The sequence below is a fragment of the Symphalangus syndactylus genome, chromosome 17, assembly GCF_028878055.3.
Source record: "Symphalangus syndactylus isolate Jambi chromosome 17, NHGRI_mSymSyn1-v2.1_pri, whole genome shotgun sequence".
Classification (NCBI taxonomy): Eukaryota; Metazoa; Chordata; class Mammalia; order Primates; family Hylobatidae; genus Symphalangus; species Symphalangus syndactylus.
The window spans coordinates 86,733,941-86,750,639 of record NC_072439.2 but is presented as its reverse complement, the minus strand read 5'-3'; the positions used below and the strand labels follow the sequence as shown (position 1 = coordinate 86,750,639).

The window sequence follows — 16,699 nt, the reverse complement described above, 5'->3', positions numbered from 1 at the left end:
TGAAACTCTGTCTCAAAAAAAAGAAAAAAAAAATTTCTACCTAGTTTATATATCTATTTCCTGTGGGTTTGGTTAGTATCAGTCCATGAGAGCCTGATGATTCCAGTGCACTGAGAAAAGGATCATCTGAGTATGTAAGGTGGAAACCCAGGTGTCTGGGTGTGGCGACCTCCTGTGGTGGTTGGCTCAATGATATACGAAGTCCCATGGCCAAAAACTGAGTAAGTACTATTCTCTTTGGCAGCCCAGCCCCTGTCACAGGAGCATGTGGGTGGCTAGGCTGCTCTGAATAGAGCTGACGATGGAGCTGCTTATCTGAATTAAGGAGGGTTGTCACAGGCAGGATTCCTGACTTTGAGCTAATAAAATTGTGACAACAGGGCTCGAAATGTCCTCCATGACTTGACAGACTGAGAGCCAGCCAGCCAGGAGACCTGCAGAACTTAAACACAGAGCATTTATTGTTAGAAACGGCAAGTATTACACTCAAATAGGTTTTAACATGAACACATTAAAGGGAGATGGCCCTGGCCCCCACAGTGTCTCTGCTCTCTCCAAGGCATGCTTCAGTTATACTGCAGCCTGGCCAACCACTGTTCCCTGTAGAAGTTGAAGTTCCTTGTATTATCCAGCAGCTGGAGGAGACGGAGTACGGCAGACTCTGGAATGCCATTTGTGTGAGTTCCACCTACTTTCTAGGCTTCAGGATAAATGGAAAAAGTCCCAGTAGGCAAAATGTATTTCCTAAAAAGCTGGACAGAGGTATGTGACATTCCTTTGCTTAACAAGCAAAACAAAATCAATGAGTCTGGTGAGCTGACGCCATGACAACAATGTGGAGAAGTCTGGGAGTCTACACTGGGAATGTGCTGTGGATGCTCTGGGCACAGGAGCCCAATTTGGAACCTCTTCTCAGAAGCGTGGGAGGCGGTGGAGGCCAAGCCCACCAGAGGCGGGGCCTCTCCCCAGCTGCCTTGGGATCATCTCTGGTTCTCCTGGGCCAGGCTCCACGGAGTCATCAATCCTCAGTCACAGGTGGGGGAATGAGCTGCAGCTGGAAATTCTCATTCTGGAAGATGCTGTTGAAAGCAGGAGCACTCTGCGAGCCACTGAATGGCCTATAGCTCTCGCTGCTGCGATTCTGGGAGAGTTCCGTGAGGAGAGCCAGCTGCAAAGGAAGGACACACATCAGCTAAGGTTTGTGGGGAGCAGAGGGAAGAGAGGCTCCTGAATCCACTGCTTCAGGCACATGAGAGACAGCGCTGTGTTGCAGGAGTAGTAACATGCAGGGTTGAATCTTAGGTCCATATATCACAAACTAGCTGTGTGACTTTGGGCAAGTTCACTTCATTTTTTAGGGCCTAAATTTCCTCATTCAATAATGAGACTGGACTGGTTCGCTCCCAAGGGCACACAAACTGTGCTCTCCCTGGCACTGGCGAGTTCTCCCACCCTGGGCTGGCCCTGTGCCGAGGGCTCCTCCAGCTGCCGTGGACGGCCCTGCTGCCACCCTTCTCTCCCTTGGACGCGCCCTGGGCTGAGGAGCTCTGTTCTCAGCTCTGCCCATTCCAGGCTCTCCGTCTTGGTGCGCTCTCCTCGGGGTGAATGACTAATTATGACCACTGGCTCTGACCTCTCTTCTGTAACCTGGAAGGCTTCAGACAGACACCCAGCTGCCAACTCAAACTCAGGGGCTCCAGAGTGGAACCCCTGGATTCTGCCTTCTCCTTCACGTGAGTCCTCCCTGCTCCCAGCTTCCTTATTCCCACCAATGACACTAGCAGTACCCTCGTTCTGTCAGTGGCTCAATTCTGGAAGACCTGCCAAGGAGGACAGAAGGGTAAGAGGAGACGCTGATGTCAGCCTGTTGGGAAGCCAGTGCTCTGCCACTCAGGGGACCATCCCTTTCACCTAAAGAGGCTTCTGCAAAAGCAGGGAGCTGGCAGCCTGGCTCTTGAGGTGCCCTTGATGGTCAGAGAAGAGAGGAATTCTACATCCAAGGTCCTTAGACTTCCTGCCTGATTAGGGTCTTTGCCTGTTGCTTCCCAGAACATTGTGAGTTAACTTCCACCCCACAGAGCTAATGTGAAGGAAAACTCAGAGCCCAGGTCAAAATAGTCCCTAGTAACAGTAGTTGGGACCTGTGGGATGGGCCACCGTGTCCACTACCAACACTCTAAGGGACCCTGTGTAGGCTCGCATGGAGGCCAGTGAAAGCCTGGTCCATGGGGAGTGCACAGCTGAGACAAGGGGGCCATCAGACTCCTCAGGGCAGCCCTGTCTGTGTCTACCAAAGACGCCAGGAGTCCGAGGGGATGTCTAACAGCCTCTGGTGACTGTATCAAGCATCTTTCCATGACAGGCACTTTGCTAGGTCCTTGACATGTGTGTTATTTCTCATCCTTCACAACATAGTGACTTGCCCTCAGTCACCAGTAGTGAGTGGCGGTGTGGGATTCACCCACCAGGCACCATGTCTTCAAGGTGCCCTCCAACCTCTAGCAAAGGGTTTTTCCCCACACAGGCAACGGTGGCACAAGCTCACATGTGTCCACGTGTCACTTCTGTGGAAAACTCAGTACCAGTGGCTGTGGTAACTGGGAAGACATCTGAAGGCCCCTAAGTCCTAAGTGTCAATTTATCAAAAGTAATCCAGGTCCTGGCCCAGAGACACATGTATGGTCTCTTTCACGACTCAGTAACTCTGACTCAAGCTCTGACTGCAAGTCACCGAGCAGGCCCACTCAGGCAATACTCCAGGGGCCACGAGATGTCCCTTGCTCTGTCCGAGTCCACTTCATGCCACTTTCTTTCTTCCATAACCCTCTCAGTTGCCCATCAGCCTGCGACGTTCTCTGCAATGACTATTATGTACGATGCCTTGAACAGAATGAGCCACAGATGCTCAACTCAATGCTTTCACATTCTGACACTGTGAGGTGGGAAGATCAATTGCAAAAAAAAAAAAAAAAATTATTTCCCAGGAAAACAGGTATTTTTGTGTTTCACTTTGGTAGCTTTGTGATCTGGAAATCAATGAGCCTTAAATAAGGGCTCAACAGTTTGAAGCCGAAGAACCTCCTCAGAAGGCCCAGAAACCCAACTCCTGGGGCAGAGCTTGGCTGAGGCTGGAAGGGATGGGGGTGAGGCCAGTTCAATAAAGCTGCTGGACTGCATCCAGGAGACCCCTGGAGAAGGTTCCTGGAATAACAACCTCTGCCCAGACCAACTCTCAAAGAAGGAGCACCACTCTTTCCTTCAGCTGCCAAGTAACCTAGTACGTTCTGCCTAAGAATGGGGAGGGCGTGAAGGGGGCCCAGGCAGAGAAGCAGAGGACACAGCAGTTTGCACAAGCTCGAGATAAGCTCAGGAACAAATGGGACCAGCTAGAATTGAGGTGTGATTTGGGGAGTGGAGAAGATGGTAGGGTTTGGACTCATTCTTTAGGTGGTGGAGATCCAGAATGTATTGTAGGCAAGGGAGTAACATGACATACTTGGTTTTAGAAAGGGTAGCCAGGCTGCAGCATGGAGAAGGGACAGAAGGGTTTCTAGCCAATCAGAAGACCTGCAGTGGCCTCCATGAGTGATAAGGAGGCCCCACCTGGGGTAGTGGTGAAAGAAGATCCCACAGGATGTCCCCAGTCAGGTGGCAGGAAGGTGAGGGGTGAGCCTAGTGCTGCCAGGTCTCTGCTCTAGGTGGCTGGATGACAGAGGTATCATTCCTGAGGCAGGCACTAGGCATGAAGAACAGGTCGAGAAAGCGATGAGTACACATCCAAAGTGCCTGGGGGACACCCGGTCTGATGTGGTGGCAGCGACTGCTAGAAGCCCTCCAGTCTGTACTCTTCTTCCACAGTTAGAGTAGACCAAGAATTGTAGCCCAAGGTCTTTTGGAATAAAAACCAATTTTCCCAGTCTCCATTGCAGTGAGGTGTGGTCATGGGTCTAAATTCTAGACAATGGAGGTAAGTGGAAGCAGCCATGTTGAACCATACAAGTTTAAGTCATGTGCTAAGGAAGGCAGAGCCACGAGACAGAAGAAAGCTGAAGGGAGGTACGTGGATGTGCCCTGGCTGGCTGCATTTACGCTTCTCTCTTGCTTAAACCACTACTACTTTGCATTTGTCTTTCATGGCCAAAACTAATTCAACCAATGCAGATGCCCAGGAGGGTCTAGGGCTTTGGAGAGATTGGGCACCTATCCATATCCTAAGCAAAGCCCTCCTGGGATCAGTCTGGCCTGCTCTCTGTGGAGGGAGGTCAAACACAGAAGCCCTTCCGTGTCCTCACAGCTCATGGTACGTAAGGGACAGACAGCTTTCCCCTTCCTTTGCTCTCTTTGCCAAGCTCTGAGTGCTACCTGGGGCCAGGGTCTGTTGTCCATGTAGCCATAACAGGGATGCCAGGGCACCTTCCAGGCTAGGAGGAGGCTAGAGGGAGGTTCCAAGACACTGCCTGTCTAAAGCAGTAAATTATAAATAGGGAAATAAAAATATAAACAACCACGCAAACATTACCCTGGAGCTTCCTCGGTAGAGACGGCAAAGCTGATCAAATGCTTGGATTTGCTGTGGATCCAGAACAGGTTCTGAGGTTCCCTGAAAAATAAAAACCGATACGATTAACAACATCATGTGGCTAGGCGCCTCTGGACTTGCTCTACACGATGCCGAAGCAGAACACGGTGCTTCCTTCATTCTCCTGAAAACAATCCATGCTACCAGCAATTAGTGAGATATATACTGAACATGAGTTAGAAATCGGCAAGTCCCCCTAAGATCCCTCCTTGGTGTGGCTGCAGGTTGACCTGTCTGTGGACCCTTTTCCCAATGAAGTCTCCAAATGTCCCGTATGTATAGGTTCCTTTCAGGTTTCTTGATCCCTCTTTGGCACCATTATGCAGAGCTAGTTAGTTCCTTCCAGCCTTGCATTCCCATGTCCATCACTTCATACGGCCAGCAAAGATACCCCTTTTCTCTGTCATGGTAACAGGAGACGCACTGTCATTTAAAAATCTCATCCTCTCTCTGTCTCATTATAAAGCTGGTCGCCACCTACGGGGTTGCAAGATTCATCTGCTGCTTTTGGGAAAAGGGCCGGTCTAGCCTGCTCTTACAGCAGCCATGTTTTGTTCCACCTGTTATTGTGGTGGGACCTGCCAAACTGCGATTCTTATCTCAGTGGACCTGATCCAACTCACATGCAGAGAGAAGAAATGGGATTCTGGGGGAGGCGGCCATAGCTTTGGAGTCAGAGGAGAATCTGGATACTAGTTCTGACAGTAACCTGCTATGTAACTTTAGGCAAGTCACCTCACTTCTCTAAGCCTCAACTGCCTCACCTGTGGGAAGGAAGGGGTAATGCTCACCTTCTGAGATTGCCAAAAATTAAATGAGATATATATTTAAAGTGTCGCCTGCCTAGTACCAGGCGAGGGCTCAGTATACACTAGCTTTTCTTACAATTCAGAGATACCCATAGTTAAAAGTTGATTTCAGAAGTGTTTTTGTTTATGTATAAGATTAGTAAAAGGACGTTTTTCTTTGCCCTATATTATGAACCTGTCCCAAGCATCTGCACTGCACAGGTTGGTGGGTAAGAGCCTGCACTGCAGAGTTCATCAGCCTAAGCCCAAACCCTGGCTTTAGCAATTATTAGCAGCATAATCCTAGGCAAGTTCTCTGAGTTGGGTATTTTTTGCTTGTTTGTTTGTTTTTGCTCACATGGAGATAATGACTATAGCTATATCACATAAAGTGGCTACGAAGATTCAGGAAGGTAATGCACGCAGAACACATAGTAGATGCACGGGACTCTGCAAGTTCTCACTGAGAGCTACTAACTAGAGAGCACAGGAAGGCCCACAGGTACTGCGCACACAGCCAGTCTCCAGGAGACAACGTCGTGTGGCCCTCGTCCTGATGTGGCTACAGAAACAGAAAGGAAGGGGGCATCAGAGCATCGTGCACAGGCAAAACTGGCTAATGAAGGAGGTTAGGGGATGTGCAGGAGAGGGTATGCGGAGCGTGAGAGGGAAAACTTCATGGAAATGAGAGCTGCTAAGGTCAGCTCCCTGTCTGTCTTGCTTACCAGTGCCCAGTACTGTGCTTGCACAAAGCAGCCACAGAGTCATCATCTGCTGATCAAATGAAGGGATGGGAGGGCCGGCATGCAGATTTCCGATTTCTTACTATTTATCACTGGCGTTGTGACCAACCCTTTGCCATGCAGTAAGAACACCGGGCAGGTTTCTGACACACTTGGGCTCAATCTGGACTCTACCCAAGACTAGGTGAGTGGCTCTGGGCAAGGAATTTAGCTTCTCTCAGTCTGTTTCTTTATCTGTAAAACTCTACTTTGCAGAATTGTTGTGAAAATTAGACATAATGTATGGGCTTAGCGTCTATTTGATGTTCAATCAATGGCAGTAATTACTGCGATTGTGTTGTTTATACTCCCAGAGAGATGTGCCCCCCTAGAAAGAACAATGGGATGAAATCAGGAAACATGGGCTCCATTCCTGTTACCAGCTCCCTGTATAACCTGAGGAGGCCACATCTCTCCTCTCAGTCTATGTTCCAATTGATCAAAGGGCAATGCCACCTCAGGCCACACTCCACCATCCAGGGAAGAGGTGGGCACCATGAGATTAACAGGCATTTAGGGCATGAAAGTTTCAAGAAAAATAGTAATGTTTACTGAGCCTAATCATGGCTTTTATCTTTTATTGCATATTCGGAAGCAAATTAGGGGCAATGTCACAAAGACACATGGCAGCCCTGAAGAGAAATAACAGTTTCCATCTACAGATGCCAAATTAGGGTCAGACAAAAAATAAAGGAGGAGCAACCAAATATGAACATAATCTCTGTTCACTCCAAAAACATAAAAGTATTCTCAGACCACTAAACCCCCTCAAGGATAAAACTGGTTAGGAGTGATTTTCCAATTGGAAGAGAAGGAAAAACGCATTTGCTGCTGTCTGTTCGAGCAAATTTCTTTCTTCCCATGTAACAAAGTCCAGTGTTAAGAGCTAAAAATTAATCTGTAGCGAATATGAGAGGAAGAAACAGTGGCAACCCTGGAAATGACCTTGTAGTACTCAGCATTAAAGTAAATCCGGTAGAAAACGAGGTCCTGATGATCTCTGAGAGCCACAGGGAGAAGGGTGTTGGGCTGACATGGGGCGCCAGCACATTGCAAAGCTCAGTGACTCACAGATGTGGAAGTGGGAGCAGAAACTACATCAGCTGGAAAGAAGAAAACAAACCAGGGCTTTCAGGATACACAGACTTCTTCTTTTTTTTTTTTTTTTTTTTTTTTTAGATGGAGTCTTGCTCTGTCACCCAGGCTGGAGTGCAGTGGCGTGATCTCAGCTCACTGAAATCTCAGCCTCCCAGGTTCAAGCAATTCTCCTACCTCAGCCTCCTGAGTAGCTGAGATTACAGGCGTGCACCACCATGCTCGGCTATTTTTTGTATTTTTAGTAGAGATGGGGTTTCACCATATTGGTCAGGCTGGTCTTGAATTCCTGACCTCAGGTGGTCCACCTGACTCAGCCTCCCAAAGTGCTGAGATTACAGGCATGAGCCACTGTGCCCGGTCACAGACCTCTTAACAAACATATCAAGCTCTGATACAGGAAAACAACCATGATCCACTGCCACCCTACAGGCCAAATTCTCAAGAACAGGGATGATACTACTCCTAGGGATACTGGACATAAAGCCTTCCAAATCATACTCGAAGACACGGACAGTCACAGAAGGCTGAGTTTGGCTTGTTCATTTCTTACTCTGCAATTACTAAGATCCTGAAATCAAAACCCTAACACTTCCTTTCCTAATTATCTTTCCACACTAACACATGAGAAGATCAAACCTAGTTTGTGAGAGACACGGGCCACTTTGTATAATTCGTAATGCGATCATGTCTTTTTGGTATTCTAGAAGCCTCCACAGGCGCTTCTGTAAATTTCTGGTGGCAATGAAGGTGGAGATGGAGTAGGATGAGTGGAATGAGAAGCATATTTCCCCCTTTTCTCGCTGCCTGCCCTCCACCTCACTTTCAAATCTTTCCCTGCATCTGTTATAGCTTCAGCCAGTCTTTTGCCACTACCTAAGCTGTTTCACACTGGAGGTCCTTAATATTTAAAAGTTTTGCCTAAATCAAAGTTTGGCTTCAGAGATAAAGGAAAAGCCACACACCTCCTTCCCCTCTGCAAACAGGAAATACCTTTTCTAAATTCCCACCCACAACACAGTTTGCTCTCAGATTGAACCTGACTCTTCATAGCCTCTCATTCTCCAATGCCTCAAAACTCTCAGTAGGTCATAGCTAACAATGAATTAGGTAATGAAATAATACAACAGGCAGACAAGTTGCTAAGCTGCCTAGAGAGAGGAGGGGAAAATGTGGCAGAACGTCTCTGCAGGAGATTCATTTAGAGTAGTAGTCATGACCCTAGAATGAGCAGCTCTAAGGGAGGCGAGTGCTTGAGGCCACAGAGACAGACTGAAAGGCTCAGTGAAAAATAACCTTAAAAACCCAAGCCCTTCAATACCACGATTAAAAAGAAACAACATGGTGACCGTTCACAGCACAGGGGAAAAATGCTGGTTTACATTTTCTCAGATGCGACACAGGAACAACCCTCCCTCCCCCACTGCAGCGGCTCGCTTTATTGATCATGTAATGACCATGTGCCAGCCACTGTTACAAGTACTTAGCATGGATCATCTCATTTAATCATCTCAAAAACCCTAAGCGGTAGGTACTTTTCTTATTGTTATTTTACAGGTGAAGAAACTCAGGTCCTGGGATTCAGTGATATGCCAAGGTCACTCTGGTTGGTGGCGGATCCCAGATCTGAATGGGAGTCCAGTTCCAGAGATGTCTTTCATCTGCCATTCTCTTGGCAGCAGTCTGGAAGAAGGCTGACGAAAGTCACTTTCTTTTTTTTTTTTTGAGACGGAGTTTCACTCTTGTTGCCCAGGCTGGAGTGCAGTGGCACAATCTCGGCTCACTGCAACCTCCGCCTCCCGGGTTCAAGTGATTCTCCTGTCTCAGCCTCCCAAGTAGCTGGGATTGCAGGCGCATGCCACCATGCCTGGCTAATTTTTGTATTTTTAGTAGAGACGGGTTTTCATCATATTAGTCAGGCTGGTCTCGAACTCCTGACCTCAGGTGATCCGCCTGCCTCGGCCTTCCAAATTGCTGAGATTACAGGCGTGAGCCACTGTGCCCAGCCAAAAGTCACTTTCAAGGGACCCAAAAGGTTGTCTGAGGGGCAGTGTAGGACTTGCCTGGGTCAATTTGCCTAATCAAGCTCCTGTGAAACTGACGGACACCTGCCCTCCTTCTGGGGATCCTTCATGATTCTGCTTTAATTTCAAAACTCATCCCATCATTCTATAAAGTATAAACAAAAGACCCAGGAGAGAGAACGAGAGAGCAGCTAATGGAAATAAATATAGCTACTAGTGTTCTGCTTAAAAATGACTTTGGAAGCGTAGACCAAAGCCTAGTGTTAATAACTAAGCTTCGTTCTGCAGTGAGACACTTCAAATACAATGTCATGACAGTTTTGGGTACACACTAGGCGTTCACGAATGCCTTCTGCCAAAACAGAAAAAAGTCTGAATTTGGCTCTGACACTAATTAGTTGTGTTGATATCCCTCATATCAGTTATCTCAACTACAAACGGGGAAATCTCTGCACAGCCTACCTTACAAGGCTCTTTCTTGTGAGGGAAGGGCTGGGAAGGGAAATGGAGAAAGCTCATTTCCTGTTGTCCATTAGTCTCTGGCCTTCTGCTATTTGTGTTTAATGTGTACATTAGCCCAATGAAGGAGAAATTATTTCTTAATTTACCTGTGAGGAAACTGAAGTTTAGACGTATTAAAATACAGCTTGTAAGAGACAGGGTAACTCTTGATAACAGGTCTAACCCTAAAGCCAACTATGACATGTTAGTGACAAACATAAGGTGCTCTGAATGTATATGGTGTCATGGGCTGCTCGTGGACACCCTGGGCTGCCTGGTCTGTGCCTGTAGGGGCTGATGCTGCATCTGCCCGAGTGCCTACTGGAATCCTGTGTGGTGCCATCATAAGGTTAGCACTAGGGGAAGGCTGTGTCATTAGATGAGGGAATCTAAGTATCTTCTGTTTGGTGTCGGTCACCTGTTTTTGCTTCCTCACAAAAGAAAATGTCCCCCAATTGGTTTAAAGTCTTTGAAACCCATATACTGTTCCCACACAGGATTGGTATTCCTTGCCCAACCTGCTTTGAAAGGAAATAGCTTGGGGGAAAATCTGTGGTGACAAAAGCTGATCATCTCATTATATATTTTAAAAAATGGATTAAAAAACGTAGAATACAGTTTGAATTTTTAGATAACTAATGTAGCTCCTTGGTCAAATTCATGAGAGCCTTCCTGTTTTCTTGATATGGTTGGAAAGGGGTGGCCATCTCAGTGTACCTGCTTCACAGGCAGGGGAAGCTCAAATTCCCAAACATTAAAAAATCACTGCCGGATGCTGCCACCCACAATGTAACGGGGGTATTTTCCCGAGTCATCATTATCCTGAGATGCCAGGACAGGGAGCAGGACCATTACAAACAGGGACACTGATGGATGACAGTGAGACTGACCCCTTTCCAGGGGCCACTGTCCTGTGCAAACTTGGAGTCCTGCCACATGGCATACTGTGGCCATTCCATAATTACATTTTCTTTTTGTCAGTACAGGAAGATCTTAAAAAAATCCAGAAAGATTTATTGTTATAGGGCATGTACTAGGGAAAGGGATACTCTGGGGATCTGCCCTAGCAGAACTTCAAAATAAGCCTCAAAAATATGTGGCTGATTTAATAGTAATAGCTTGCCAGAAAAAGACCTCAAAAGTCTCTAAAGGAAGACAACACAGCCCAGATGCTCGGCAACACAGAGTAGGGGCTCTCTTTTAAGGAGGTGTCATAATGTCTGGAATAATACCCACCATCAGTTGCTATTTCACGGAAAACCAGGGAGCAAAATTTCAATATTATGATGGAAGAAATGTAAATTCTAACTAGAACACACCTAGGATATTTGTAGAAAACAACAAAACATAAAAGTCCCAAGGCCGTGACTTGTCAGCCACAGCAGATGGCACCAAGCACCTGCCCATATTTCACATTCATCTCCTCCTCCTTCCCTTCTGCTTTAGCCAACGGAGAGTCCCACTGTTTCCCAAACATGCCCAATCCAATGTTTGATACTATATGAAGAAGTGGGAGCTTTCAGGGCTGGCACAATTGATTTGAGACAGAAGTCCAGGCAGAAGGCTACGCTCTGCAGTGACAGAATGTCAGCCATCAGAAAACACCACATACATTAGAGCAGCACAATCTGCGAAGCTCTGTTCATATTTCATGACCTTTACAAATGGGTGACAATTCAGCACAGTGCAATTAAGAATGGCCTACTGAGTTCTTTTAATGCACAATAACAGGCTGCTAGTGGCTCTGTCACACATACCGAAGAGAAAGAAGATAACTGCCATGTATTGTGGGAAGTGCCTAAAAGCTTCATCAGGAAACATGTTGGAAGGGAAAGGCCCATTTGTAACTCGATCAATAATCTCAACGTCCAAGAAGATGGTAGCCGTGAGGGAACTCCTGTTTTGCTGAGGGAGTTCCCTTCCATATAGAGAGGGCATAGGATAGAGAACTACTGGCACCGAGATGGTCTCACACACAGCCCCGTAATAAGACACACATATGACAGTCTGAGCGGGAACAGACAACTACTCAAGCAGAAGTGTCATATTAAGAAGTGCAAAACCCACAGCCATTACCTCTCAGTTGCATTGGCATGGGAGCTAATAAATGATGTTAGCTAAGTCTCTGATCATGAGCTGTAAGGCTCTATCCTTGTTTTTTTTTTTTTTTTTTTTTCCTTTGAGATGGAGTTTCGCTCTTGTTGCCCAGGCTGGAGTGCAATGGCATGACCTCGGCTCACTGCAACCTCCGCCTCCCAGGTTCAAACGATTCTCCTGCCTCAGCCTCCTGAATAGCTGGGATTACAGATGTGTGCCACTATGCCCAGCTAATTTTTTGTGTTTTTCAGTAGAGACAGGGTTTCACCATGTTGGCTGGGCTAGTCTCCAACTCCTGACCTCAGGTGTTCTGCCCGCCTTGGCCTCCCAAAGTGCTGGGATTACAGGTGTGAGCCACCGTGCCCGGCCAACCTTGGCTTTTTTATATATAAATATTTTATCAATGGCTTAAAGGGAAAAGAGGCCTATCCTTGGGAGGAAAAAAATGATTCCCAAGGGTCAGGAACTGAAACAATATAAGCAATGCCTTGCACTTGGCTCCAGAAACCAAGGGTATGTGCATGAATAGCACGTGTGAACAGAATCGGCAGTTTGATATCGGTATGTTAGCTGTGAATCAACCATGCAAAATGGCTGCTAAAAAAGTTAATGTGCTTTTGGTTCCATTTACAGAAACAGAATGTAGAGTAAGGATGATGATGTCATTTTGTTCTAAAATGACCTCACCTGAAGTACAATGGTAATACTCAAGGAGATGTGGTATGATAGGGTGGAGAAGATAGAGGAAATAGATTGTGGATGTTCTGCCTGGACAAGAGACCACCAAGGGCTGGAGATTCAGGATGTCAGCTACATGAAGGACTGGAAAGGCTGCTCTCTAACAGAAGGATTAAGCTATTTTTGGTAGGTCCTAGGGGAAGGGCCAGGATCAATTGGCATCACCTACTACAAGGAAGAATTATCTTAGAGCTTCCAAAGATGGAATATCCTGCCTTAAGAAGGTGGTTTTCAAGCAGAGGCAGAACACTGCTTGTTAAAATGGATGAGGAGAGAGGCTACTTTAGCACGAAGCCTGAGGAGCTCTGCTATAGTCTGGATGTTGTTCCCTCCAACCCTCGTGTTGAGATTGGAGCTCCAATGTTGGAGAGGGCCTAATGGAGGTGTTTGTGCTATGGAGGTGGATCCCTCATGAATAGATTAGTGCCTTCCCTGAGGGTGGGAGGTGAGTGATTTCTCACTCTATTAGTTCCCATGAGAGGTGGTTGTTTAAAAGAGCCTGGTACTTCCCTCCCCTCCCTCTCCTGGTTCTCCTCTTGCCATGTTGAAACCATGCCCAAAGAGTTAAAAACAGTCTACAACTAACAGAAATTCTTGAGTTTGCAAGATAGCAGATAAGGAACAATTTGCTAAAATGCGGAAACTTCCTCTGCTTGTGAGATTAAAAAACGGGTTGAAATTGGCTGGAAGCAACATGGCTGACTGGAGTTTGTGCAGAATGAGCTTGCTGATGTCACAGCCCAATTTCTACTGCGTATTTCATACTAATTCTTCCCAAATTTGCACATGAGACCCATGAGGTAGTATGCAGAGATAAACACACATCCCTGAGGACTTTCCAGACCTTCTCTTTTCTTCTACTAATCACCTGCTAATCCCAGAATCTACCCCCAGAAACTTTTCTAATAACATTACTTCCTTAAAGCCAGCATAGGGAGACAGATTTGAGCTGGACTCCTGTCTCCTGGTTTGTCAATTTATAATAAAAAGCATTTCTTTTCTAAAAAAACAAAACAAAACAAAACAAAAAAACACCCACAGTGTCATAGTGTTGGCTTCTAATGTATCAGGCTAGCAATGCCTCTTTTTCTTGGTAACTATGTGATGTCTGGACAAGTTGGCTCCCCTTTGCCTTCTGCCTTGAGTGGAGGCAGCTGGAAGCAGATGCTGGTACATGCTGCTTGTACAGCCTACAGAACCATGAGCAAAATAAACCTCTTTTCTTTATAAATTACCCAGCCGCAGGTATTCCTTTATAGCAATACAAGTGGATTAAGATAAACTCCAAATAAAAACTGGTGAAAACCATAAAACGAAAACTCCAAGCATTTAAAGACTAAATGAAGAAACTATCCTCCTTACACTCTGAAAATCTGATGACTATGGTTTGTGAACTGACTGCTCCCTTCCCCACCTTCACAACTCAGTAAGGTAGAACTCCACACTACTGCAACCAAGAACAGCAGGCTCTCTTCATCCCAAGATTGCAGTTGGAAGGCTTTCTTCCCAGTAGGAGCGGGACTTCGGTATTTTTCATCCTGCCATCAGTGTTGCTGGGGCTAAGTGCTAGGTGAGTGCAGTCAAGAGGTAATGGGGGTTCCCTTCTTCTGGAAGCCTCTACTCACGGAATGGAAGGTCTACCTTGGAGGCTGTGCACTGAAAATCCTCAGTCTCTGATCCCCCTTGCCCTGGCTTATGAGTCCAGGAGAGGCAGTCCAGGGGGCTGCTTAGGCTCTCACCTTAGGCTCCTGCCCCTCCCCGCTTCCAACAGCATTTAACAACTAGACTGGGGGATGACATTCAGAGAAAAGCTTGCCATTGTCCCTACCCCCAGCTCCAGAGCCCCAGCTCAGAGATTTTTCCTTGGGAAAGAAGTAGGCTTTAAAATAAATAACTCCTAATCTTTTCCCAGAGGAACTGACTTCACTTGCAATTGAATATAGAGAATTTCAATCCTAAGTATGTTCTTAAGAACAGTGGAGTTAGTGGTGAAATGCAACTGGGAAGAGACCTGTGGATTTAATGAAGATACAACCTAGACTATAGGCTGGCTACTTTGCAGAAGACAACTGAGGAAAAAGACAACTGCAGGTGACCTTGTGAGGTCAGAAGAAATATCAAAACTAGGTCTCAGAAACTATTACTTAAAAGAAACTGCAATTTGACTGGATAGTTTATAGACAATGTATGTCCTAATGCATTAGTGGAAACAATAGAGCAATCATCAGGCAATTTGTAGAGTGTAACAGTGGGGTATGGTCCGAGAAAAACAAACAAACAGCAATAAAAGGAGAGCCCAGCCAATACCACTGTAATTCCAGGGTGACTGCAGACATACCCAAGGCTACACCTACTTGAGAAACAATATCAGAAGCTTAATATTGTGGAGAAAAATAGACTTTACTAAATTCATCTAGCCAGTCACCAATAACAAGCCCTGGGAGTAGGGGGACCAGTACATAGGATATACAATATATTTTTCTAAAATGTCCAGTTTCCATTCAAAAGTTATGAGGCATGCAAAGAAACAGGAAAGTATGATCAAACCCCAGGAAAAAAAGCAGGAAACAAACTGCCTGGAAGAGTAAACAGATGTCAGATTTAACAGAAAAAGATTTCAAAATAGTCATTATAAATATCTTCACAGAACTAAAGGAAAGCATGGTTTACAAAGTAAAGGAAGGTATGATGAAAATATAACATCAAATAGAGACAGTATCAATAAAGAGATACAAATTATAAAAAAGAATGATTGAAAATTCTGGAGTTGAAAACTACAACTGAAACAAATTCACAAGACAGGCTCAACAGTAGATTTAAGCCAGCAGAAGAATTGGTGACTTAAAAGAGTTCAATAGAGATCATGCAAGCTGAACAACAGAGAGAAAAAAGAATGAAGAAAAGTGAACACAGTCTCAGAGAAATGTGGAGGTATCATCAGCCCAATGTATGCATAAAGAGAGGACCAGAAGAGGAGAGAAAGGAGAGTGAAAATATTTGAATACATTATGGCTAAAAATTTCCTACGTTCATTGAAAACAATAACCTACACATTCAGGAAGCTTAACAAATTCTAAGCAGGATGAAAACAAAGAGATCCACAAACAGATACATCATAATAATATATCTGAAAGTACATAATAATGTAATGCCAAAAGTCAGTAACAATGTGAAAAACTTGAAAACAGCAAGAGAAAAATGACTAGTAATTTACAAAGAACCCCAATAAAACTAACAGCAGAAACAATGGAGGCCACATATTCAAAATGCTCAAAGAAAAAACTGCCCACTAAGATTTCTATATCCAGCAAAGCTAGCTTTCAAAAATGAAGGTGACACAAAAACTTTCCCAGATAAACAAAAACTGAGAGAATTTGTTGATAGACCTGGCTTATAAGAACTACTAATGCATTTTCTTTGGCATGAAAGCAACTGACTATGGAGGGTAATTCAAATCCATGTTAAAAAAAAAAAGGAACTGCAAAAGGTAAGTATGAAACTATAAAGTACAGTATACATGCATATTTGCTTTTTCCTTCTAATAACATTTTAAAAAGCAATCATATATAGTGTGTATAATAAAATGTTGGGCTTATAATATGTGGAAATGTAATATATGTAACATTTGCACAAAGGAGGTGGGTGAAAACAAAGCTTTTACTGAGCTAAGGAAATGACTACAGATGATAAAGTAAAAATTACAACAACGTATTGTGCATTTGTAACATTACTAGATGCACTACATATAACAATATAACTATATATGTACTATATATTACTAGAGGTACTAAATATATTTTGTGGTATGTGCAATACCACAAAAGTGGAGGAAAGGGAATAAAACTACATAGAAGTATATATATATAAATGGAATTAAGCACTTCAAATCAAAAGCTGAATATGAAAAGCTAAGATGCATAGGGTAAATCCTAGGCCACCACTAAAAAAAAACTGAAAAACTGTTAATGGTTAAAGACTTCATCAAAAAGATATACAATACCATTTATTAAATAGGGAGTCCTTTCCCCATTGCTTGTTTTTGTTGGCCTTGTCAAAGATCAGGTGGTTGTAGGTTTGAGGCTTTATTTCTGAGTT

General features: G+C 45.0%; 1 protein-coding gene across 6 annotated transcripts in view; it reads right to left on the bottom strand.

Annotated features, from left to right (window-relative positions):
* Positions 1 to 439: 439 nt before the first annotated feature.
* The window catches only part of VPS8 (VPS8 subunit of CORVET complex), a 237,310-nt gene continuing 221,050 nt past the window's right edge, over positions 440 to 16,699 (bottom strand). For all 6 annotated transcript variants that reach the window (XM_063621917.1, XM_063621919.1, XM_063621915.1 and 3 more), the window contains 2 exons: positions 4,520 to 4,600; positions 440 to 1,168 (listed from right to left, as the gene is read on the bottom strand). In XM_063621917.1, coding sequence (XP_063477987.1) covers positions 1,019 to 1,168; positions 4,520 to 4,600 — 231 coding nt within the window. In that variant the 3' untranslated portion in view covers positions 440 to 1,018. The remainder of the gene's footprint in view (positions 1,169 to 4,519; positions 4,601 to 16,699) is intronic.